This window comes from Thunnus thynnus, chromosome 4 (assembly GCF_963924715.1).
Source record: "Thunnus thynnus chromosome 4, fThuThy2.1, whole genome shotgun sequence".
In the NCBI taxonomy this organism is placed as follows: domain Eukaryota; kingdom Metazoa; phylum Chordata; class Actinopteri; order Scombriformes; family Scombridae; genus Thunnus; species Thunnus thynnus.
In genome coordinates this window covers 21507639-21517845 of record NC_089520.1, presented here as the reverse complement: position 1 = coordinate 21517845, position 10207 = coordinate 21507639, and the positions used below count along the sequence as shown (strand labels likewise).

Below are 10207 nucleotides of genomic sequence, written 5' to 3'. Positions count from 1 at the left end.
TTAAATGTAAATCAAAACTAATCCGACAAACATGATCATATGTGTTTCCCTTCTCTAATCAATAAGGCAGCTGCCTGCTCTTCTTTGTCACCACAGGTACCAAAACATTTCCTCTGTGGTGGAAAAACCAGCAAGTGGAAATATCCCACACACAGCAAACTGAGCTGGCAGGTCGGAGGCAGGCAGATTTAATCTCAAAACCAAGATTAAGTATTCATGACTGGATGATCATCCGAGCACAGCTGTCCAAGCTCACAGCAGCCGGCAGTGTGATTCAAAAAGATTTATGCATAAACTCATTGGAACCCAAACATGGACAAAGTCAATGAAGAAGAAGAAGAGAAAAAAAACAGATAGAGAAGAATTTGTCTCTGATACAGCTGTTGTTTCTATGTATCACACATGTATTACGCACACACACACACGCTGGAATCTCAATCCACCAGGGAGAGATTACAGCTATAAAAATATCTAAATACTCTTGCTCTCTTTGCCATTGAGTTAAGCTTTTAAAAACTCTGCTGAAATGATGATCCCAGTGAGCTGAAAAGCACTGATCTTTCCCCACTGTAGGATTACTGTATGACAGTGCGTGTGTGTGTGTGTGTGTGTGTGTGTGTGTGTGTGTGTACAAACCTAATAAGACAATGTTTAATCATATTTGCCTTTTGCATTCAATGTTGCTTTTCCACAGAGTGCAAAGTATAAAAGTGAGCAGTTTTATACAAAAATCTCTGATGTGAATGCTGCCTTTCTGTCTGCAGCGCTTTCTTTCTGTCAGACGGCTCCCCATTATGGGTGACGCAAGAAGTGCACGCAGCAGTAAACCACAGTATTCCTCTGAATTCACTAAAGCAATTACCTTTGTATCCTGTGGCCACACTGGACTTCCTGGCCCAGTTTAACTCCATCCTGATGTCCTGATTGTTCTCATCCGCCAACAGTTTATCCTTGCTGGTGTCTGAAATCTTACACACAGGACAGACATGTGAGTGAGAGGGTGTCCAGGAGAAAATAAAATTTAAAAAAGACCTTTTCCTCTATTTCAAAAGTGTTATTTTAATGGATATGTGTGATTCAGGGGGAAGCAGGAAATAGAAAAGCAGAAATGAAAAAGTGATTGACAGATTGAGCTAATTATACCACTTTTCCACTCTGTTCCACCTCTATCTCCACCCTTCTCTCTTTCCTATTTTTGCTTCAGCTTAAGTGGTTTCTTATCTGTGGAATTTCTCTGAGAGGACTAAACTGATCAGCAAAGTACATTAAATCCTAGAAGTCTGATGCTAAAGGATAAGTCTGGTTCATTTCATTCTAAAGGTGACTTCTTATCTATAAAACGCTGAAAAACAGAAAACTGGGCTATAAAAGTTGATCACCTAGATGAAGGCAAGATAGTTCATGAAGTTTGAATGAAGCATTGTGTATTGGAGAAGAGTTACACAGTCTCACACTTGCCCACTTCATTGTGTGTCTGTTACTAAATTAGAAAGTAATACTACATGGACAGCAGATAAATTATTGAGCACATAGGCTAAATGAATGTAAATCATGTTGTTTTCTTAATATGTGAAAAAATTAACTTAAAACCAACCCAGGTTAAGAACAAAGGAGTTTGATAAGCAGCATCAATATATTTGGTGTTTATATGCATATTAACAAGGATGAAAATCCTTCATTCTTGTTTCACATGGATCTCTCAAAGTGTTGTGTTCATTTTGAATAAAAAACTTTTTTAAACTTCATGGGGGGAAAGTTTTGACTAAAAAAAAGGTAAAGATAATCCAACATAACAAAATGCAAACAAACGTTTGAGCTTGCATACAATATTCTTACTTACAGGTGTGGTCTTCTTGTTTTATGTTAGTAAATATGTGTCCTATACTCTATTACATTTCACAGTTTTAGTACATATGTGTAAGTTTTACAGCATTGAATATCATTATTTTCATCACCTGACTTGTGCAGTTTTGTTCACGTGGACCAAAGAGACTCACTTTATCAACCCTGTATCCTAGAAGTTGTCCAGTCCTCTCTTGCACTTTTGCCAAAGTCTTCATCTTCCGTTGCTCTTGAAATGATCCCAATGTGGCTCCTTTTTCTTCACCTTAAATTCTGTCTCATTCTTTTCTCCCTATTTAAGAATCTGTTCCTGATCCTTTTGTTGTTTTTTTTTTATTCAATTAACAGAGAGAGAAAAAGTTAAAAGGCGTCAGATAAAGTTTTCTACCATCCTGCCTGAGAGTCTATGCTTTGCACCCGATCCTTTTCTTCTCTGGGCAGATGAGGACAGCTGTTCAATTGCAGTGGGATCTCTCCTCAGGCCCCTCTGGTCAAGAGGGGGTCAATCTGTCAAGACAGGTCCAGCCACGTCCCACAGGCTAATTTCAGCCCAGTGACCATTCCTAAAGCTGGAGTTTCAACTAAATCAGAATAGATTCAGAAAAACTTAATGTGCTTTATTATCATCATAGTTTTATTATCACAGCGTTAACCAGATTGTACTACATATATGACACTGATGATACTTACAACTTTTATACCAGTTTCTACATCCTGCAGTGGAACAAAAATATATTTAAATCCTCTGAGACTTCACTTAATTTCAGAGCACAGAGGCATTTCAGATTTTATCATGTTAATACAGTTTGTACATTTCTGATATTTACAACACAGAACACAACTCTCTATTATGACCAAATTTTAAAGGCTGCAGTCTGAGATTAGTGCTGGTCAGCTGCGTGAGAGATCACCATCCTGTGGTAAATGTGAGAAACACCATCATTCAGCCTCAGCTGCCGCTGCTGTTCAGTGAAACAAGTTTTGTTTTAACCATTGACTTTGGACTCTGTCCCTGCTGTTCAGAACACGCTGGTCACCTCTGATGGGATTAGATGGCCTGCTAGTCAGTCTTAACAATTAATAAGATTCCTCTGGTTTAAGCAGCTTACAATTAACATTTTATACATTTACAATTGGATTCATGTTGTATTTGTGGACAGAGTACAACATTACTGTACATGGTTTCTGTGAGATTTTTAAATAAATATACATGTATTCATATTTGACACAAGACGGTGTAGATGAAGTGTGATTGTTGCTCTTCCCCAAGATTTTTCTTGCATGTTCGTTTGGTTATAATCTCTTTTTTTCCTTTTTTACCTTTCCTTTTTTTTTTTTAAACCTTTTTTTTTTCAAATAAAGTTTCCTATTAGGTATGTGACATAATCTTGAGCGTGAAATGCACCCAAGAGAGTTTATCACATAGTTTAAACATGAAGAATACATTCCAAAAAAATAAAGACATGACAGGAAAAAAAATGGCATTGAACTTAAACTCCATTTAGTTTAGTAAAAACCAGGTATAATTAACGACCAGGTGGTGTATAAAACACTGGTCTTGTGTTGACAGATGAAAATGGCCAAAGCAGTAAGTAATCCTCTCCATAAAGCTGTTGTAAGTGGGATGAGCTAAGCACAAGAGCTGAACACAGAAGACTCTGTGAAGACTCCGCCTCTCAGTTTTATGTCATCACGACAACATGTGGGATGGAAATGGGTAAAGTACCTCTATTTACGGGCCTCGGAGGAAACTGTGACCTCTCTGCTACTCTGAACAGACAGTAGTAGTACTGGAGGAAGTCATAAGCCATCCACAAGAAGAAGCCATACAAGTGTGACAGACACTGACCGACACCTGGATACATCTGTTGGCTTACATTTGCTATTGATTACCCTTTATGGTAAGTGTATTTCCTTTATCTTCATGTGTCAGTTAGTTTGAATGAATATAAGTGGAGAAACACAGCCAATTATGCTTTTTATAAACATGGAATATCCCTTTAATTTCACAATATTAGGAACACTTGAGTAAAAATGTAAAAATCTGCATGTGATTATACATATTATGTTGCAGGTTGGACACAAAAACCAAGTAGTCATTGGTTTCGATAGCAATGTTGGCTTCAGAAAGCAGTGATTGAGCCAAAACATTAGTTGGCGAGGGCCACATGTGACTGAGGTTATTCTGAGGTGGGTAGTTCCTCTTTTAGCTGTCGTTTACGTTCAGCAGGGCTTTTAGATGATCCAGTTACTCAACAGTAAAGGCACACTGAGCTCACGCGGCCACACCCACCCCATGACACACCGTTAATACACTCATAATCCCTGACTGATGGTCTCACGTTACACTTTGTCACTCTGTCAAGAACCAAACTTTCGATCTGTTGTCTTGCCAAGCATCTGTTCTCGGAGGCCTTTCATACAGCATGTTGTGATTCACCAACAACTTTGTGCCTACAAGGAGGAGATAATTTTAACTTGGCATTATGTGCAATCCAGGGAAGAAAAATTCATCCTCTCCAAGTTTCCATCTCTCGAGCGCACCTGATTGCACCTTTGTTGCTATAGACAACATCCAGTAGTTTCCGACCACTTTCTATTTTTGATTTTCTTGTAGATGTAGCCAAAGGATACAGTATCATCTCACCTGGAGGATGGCAACTGCAGCGGAGGACCCCCACTTGGGTTCAGGCCCTGATGATGAAGATGAGTCTCTGTCAGGGAGTGAGTCTGATTCGGACAGCATCCTGTCTGATGACTCGGTGCTTCCGGACTACACAACAGAGACAGCAACCGGGCGTCCAGCATCAACACTGTATCAAGCGTGTGCCCGTAACGAACCCGTCTCTCTGCAGAAGGTTCTGGAGAGAGGGGTCACAAAAGAAGAGGTCATGGAGGTGGACATCAATGGCTGGGTGAGAGTCTTGTTCATAATGGCAGTAATTCACAACCTGTAAATCATAGCTTTGGCCTGCTGAGATGTCTCAAACACTTCTAATGTTCAACAATGTCATTGATCCTTACCGTTGACTATTTCCAACAGAATGGCTTGATGGTGGCTTGCTGCAAAGGTTTCGTGGACATTGTATATGGGCTTCACAGCTGTCCTTTTATAGACATAAACCACCAGGACAATGAAGGCAACACCGCACTGATGATCGCATCCCAAGCAGGTAAGTCGCACCTACACACCAAACATTAACAGAAAGGTTTGTTAACACCGACAAAGTGTAATACAAATGTTAATTTCATGATTGATTTGAACCTGCATGCATACGTCAAAGATCAAGTTCAGTAGATTAACCAGTAAAGTACAACACCAACAATCAAGCTACTTCAATGAGGGTGTAATTTCACAGCAGCAAATATAATGTATTGCATGTATGACTTCTATAAACCGGAAACCAATGTCTTCAATGGAAACCAATGCCCAACCATCATCTTCATCTGAGGCAATTGAATTCATTGAGTTTTGTTAGCAACAAAAATCAGCTTTCAAATGTTTTGTGACAAACTGATGATCTGATCTCTGAATTGTGTGTATTTCTCCGCAGGTCATATCAACACAGTCATGTATCTCCTAAACTACTATCCTGGTGTAGACACTGAAGTAAAGGACTGTCGTGGTTTCACAGCCCTCATCAAAGCTGCTATGACCGGTCGCAGTGATGTGATGGCTGCCCTTCTTATGGCTGGTACGTACAAGCACACAGCTATGAACTTTTGGGCACAAATGATTTCAATGACTTTGATGACTTCAATGACTTTTTATTGGACGCATTGCTTGTTAAATTAAGGCACAGTATATCATCTCTCATTTATGGTCTCTAGAGTCTTTAATGTGAGAGTCCCTAACCTTTTCATGTGTAACAAAATGCACATATAAAGTAATGTTTGTCTCTAAATCTAAACTAGTGTACATTTGTATTGCTCAGATGTTAGTCCAGTTTTTATGACAGGACTGGAGGCATTCAAAGATCTGACTTTTACAAACATTATTCTGGCTTATTCATCCACTAGTGGCAATGCTGAACTCATACAGGAGTTGCTGATATTAATAGATTAACATTATCTCATAATCCAGGACTCTTACAGCTCTAAATGAACCCTTAGAGCACTGGTGGTGAGAATAGATGACCCCACGGTTTATCTGTCTATATTTGAAGCCTGCTAACTCTGTTCGTGAGTCAATGTGCCACTGATGCCAGACCGGTTTAAGGGATCATTCTGAGGACATTATCACACCTAAACACACCCTCCAGTAATCTGTGATTTACTAGTCTTGCAGGCTAGTTGTAGATTAGCCAATTGTACTGCTATTTTTAGGCGGCACGTTTCCTAAAATCTCCACTAGTCAAAATTTACTATTTAACATTGCAGCTAGGTCTCAACAATTTGATCCATATCACAGTAAGTTGTCATGTTAACCTTGATGATGATGATACGTGCGTCAGTGCCAGTTTTTTTTATATATTTTAAATATCAGTGATGTCTTTTTTAGCTTTTTAGTTCACCTTTGATATGTTCGTCCTGAAAGTAATTAAAGTAAGACATGTGCCAGTGTATATTCTTAGTTATATGAAATTCATACAACTTATGTATTGAAATTTTATATCAGTAAATTTAAGTTGATAAGAAAGGTAACAATTTACATTAACCTCCTGAGGAATCATGTTAGTATTGCACTCAAAAAACTAAACTAAACTTTATTACATTTCATGGAGGGCAAGATTTGACTAAAACAAGGTTAAGATCATCTGAAATAAAAAAATGCATAAAGAGGTTGCAGTACTCTTACCTTCGGGTGAGGTCTTCTTGTTTTATGTTATTAAATATGTGGCCTACACTTTATAATATAATATAAATTTGGTCTATTGTATAACTGTAATTGCTGCAATCTCTCCAAACTGACTAAATTGCATTATATATTGTCATTATTTATGTCATTGTTTATGTCATTAACCTGTGTTTTTAACGGCAGAGATGTTGACATTATAGCAGAAAATGCACAGGTGCCATAAATCATTAATGATAGTCACATTAAATTTAGTTCTTCCCGTTTCTGGGTCCTGGGTTTGTGCGTGCTTTACTAACTAATGTGGCTTAGTGGGACATTTACTTGTTAACTGGAGCCATCATTAGTGTTATTAATGGCACCTGTGCTATGACAAGTCTAAATGTCAGTCGTGAAAAAAAGGCCTGAGCTCTTTGTTGATAAAAAACATTAAAATTAATTTCATAATAAAAATTAACTCTTGCTCTCCTCATTCCTCTGCTCTACCATTTCTCTTTCCAGGGGCTGACCTCAATGCAGTAGATTCCACAAAAGGAAAAGGTGCTCAGGACTGGGCTCTGAAAACAGGTCGTTATGAGACCCTGCAACGTCTCCGCCGCCTTAAAATGCGGCCAAAAGCTGAGCAGTTCTGTGAAAGTTACATCCCTGAGTGGCCTGAGCTCAAGGAGCTGGTAGCCAAGGCCATGGCTGAGAAAAGTCCCAGGGAAAAAATTACCCAGCGGATCAAAACCACATTCGCATTCAGATTTCCTCGTGACCCCCAGGACAATGGGGTCTTGGACCACATGGTGCGCATCACCACCAGCGTCCACAGTCCCCTCATTACAACTGGATGCCGTCCACTCTGCCCTACGAGCCCTCCAGAGGTGGGGAAGAGGCGCCTGGCTGTGCCAGAGCTGGTGAAGAAACACCCAGAGAAGGAATTAGAAGAATATTCGGTGTGCCACACTAACGGCTCGATATCACACATCATCCCCTCAATCCACTCTGCAGAGTCCATCGCTACGACGTGCTGTGCTGAAAAGGAGCGGAGAGGAAGCATCCTGTCATTGGCCTCTACCAAAGTTGCTGCTAAATTTATTCCCCGCAGTATGGCGAGAAGGAACAGTGTGTTCCCTTCTGGCTGCATCCCCAAGATCAGCATCAACAGGCCTTCAGAGGCGACGCCAAAGAAAGAAAAGAAGAAGAAGAAGAAGGATAAGGGCTTCCTGGAACCACCCAAGTGGAAGTACAAGGAGATCAGGGAGGAGAAGAAGAAGGAGAAGGAGAGAGTGGAGAAGGACAAGTCAGAGAAAGAGAAAAAGGAGAAGAGAAAAGAAAAAGAGAACAAGAAGACCAAAAAATAAGAGACTCAAAAAAGGGCTGCTCCTCTGTAACTTCTCCTCTGTGTTTTGTAACCTCTTAACATCCACCGTTTTTTTTTTGTTTTTTTTTTAATTTTCGCCTATTTGGCATAGCCAAATGGAAAAGCTTATGACAGAAGAACTGTGAGGCCAAAATGCATGTATTAGACTTCATTTGAAAAGTAACATCTTCTAGTTTCTGGAAAGGTGCTTGTTTAGCATGTGGCTACCACACAACCAAAACTACATCAGTTCAAATATGGCTCAAAAAAGTGTTTTTGGCCCTCATCTATAATGAGTCATATTTGAATAACAGTAACTGCCAGAACTACACAAATCACCACGTACCTTCTACATCTTGTCAGCTACATCTGTATAAAAGTCCAGACCTCTAGGCCTAACCTCATTGGTGCTAGGAAGCTTTTAGTTTGTGGTGTCACTGGTGTCCACAAACCTCTCCAAAATGTCTCTGAGTGGCCAAATTGTGCCAGTTACTTTTACTCATAACTGCATGGTGCTAAGCTATTTACAACTGGCTTAAGTTGGTCACCAGAGACCCGGTGGATGTTTAGAGGTTAAAATGTGTTCAACTCAGGGCTTGAAACTATCAAATATCTTGGAAATATTCAGCAACCTAAAACCCACAGGGATCTTTTTTCCTTTCCAAAACTGAATGACAGAAAACCTCAAACAGGTGCTGCAAAGACTCTTCAGCAGTTTGAATCATACAGCTTCTAATGCCTAAAACAGAGAGAAATATATATATTTTGAGTTAGTCTGAGAAAAAGTTTATTTTCTATGAACTTATTTGACATTTAGAGAATCCAAAGAAGACAAAAATGAGCTTTTTCTTTGTAAATAGTTAGCTTAAAAAAAAAAAAACAAAATTATGTATTGAATGTAACCAGATGTAAATATTGTACAATATGTAGCCAACATGTATCAAAATGGAGGATCTGTGTAATCCTCTCATTCAACTTTTACTGTAAATTTGATTGCCATTTTCTGATATTGCCAATAACATATCCATATGACATATCCTGCTTTTATTAACTCTATGAGTGCATGGATTTAATTTGCTTGAAATGACAAATAAATATAAGGCAGTAAAGGAGTATCATTTCATTCATTGGTGTTCAAAGCTGCACTAGTCAAGGATCAAATGACTATGTGTGATGTGAAAGATGATTTTTGTTTGTTTGTAGTGATGAACCCACAAGGAGTTACCATCAAGTGGCAGTACATGGACTCTACATGTTTAAGAGGAGAGTGTTTCAGCTCATTGTGTTGCTTTTCCTGCCCACAACTCCACTCTCATCAGTCTTTATTCGAGGAGGAAGCTGTTTTCAGCAGAAAAGCTCTGATAAACCAACTACAGACCGACAAATTTAACGACTTGCTGGTGAACATTTTGTGGAGCATTTAGTTTCTAAAGAGCCGGATATTTCCCTCAGGAGTTGAAGGAGATAAAAGGAGTGAATAATGGACTTCTCCAATGAATGATAATGTTCCTCCGTTTCTGCAGGATTCGAAAATAGGCTGCAACTTTATAAGGTGGCAATACCTGTATGTCAATGTATTTTCAGCTTGTTCTGATGCCCTCAAGTTACAAATAAAAATAGATAAAAGATCAGTCAATGTGACCTTAATGTCAACGATAGCTACAGAGGCAGCCTTTGCTCCATTTCTCTAATAAATTTGGGAATAATCTCACAGCAATTAGATGCTAATTCTGCCTCTGAAAAGGGAATGTAGCTCTGTACAAGGGACCTGTTGACAAAAGCGCCATCTATGAGTGACCTTGTAGACCAATATTTATGTGATATGTTATGTGTTTGTATCTCTCAATGTATCAGAATCTGTTTATTAGCCATGCATGCAAGTATACAAAGAAGGTGTCTTTGTGTTTGCTCCCACAAATGCAACATAGAAGAATAAAAATAGGACAAGAATAAGTTAATGGTAATAATGGAATACACAAAGCAGTGCTAAAATTAAATGAAAAATTTAAATTTTAAAATGTATTTATAGATAGATAGATGGATAGACTGACAGACAGACAGATAGATAGATAGATAGATAGATAGATAGATAGATAGATAGATAGATAGATAGATACTGACCTCTTAAATCTCCACCCTGTGTGTGTGTGTGTGTGTGTGTGTGTGTGTGTGTGTGTGTGTGTGTGTGTGTGTGTGCTGCTGCCTGCTGGTGGAGCATGTTACTG

The 10207-nt window shown here is 39.0% G+C and overlaps 1 protein-coding gene and 1 long non-coding RNA gene across 2 annotated transcripts; one reads left to right on the top strand and one right to left on the bottom strand.

The window, feature by feature from the left end:
• The first annotated feature begins 4489 nt into the window (after positions 1–4489).
• On the top strand, positions 4490–9624 carry ankrd33ab (ankyrin repeat domain 33Ab). Its single transcript, XM_067587491.1, has 4 exons — positions 4490–4757; positions 4886–5015; positions 5397–5537; positions 7139–9624. Exons 1-4 carry the CDS (start codon positions 4497–4499, stop codon positions 7981–7983), a joined length of 1377 nt encoding a protein of 458 aa, XP_067443592.1. The 5' UTR covers positions 4490–4496; the 3' UTR covers positions 7984–9624.
• LOC137181647 (uncharacterized) lies at positions 4576–6969 on the bottom strand. Its single transcript, XR_010928168.1, has 3 exons — positions 6641–6969; positions 4867–5026; positions 4576–4703 (listed from the first exon to the last, which is right to left on the bottom strand). It is a non-coding gene; the product is annotated as an uncharacterized lncRNA (long non-coding RNA).
• Positions 9625–10207: the final 583 nt, after the last annotated feature.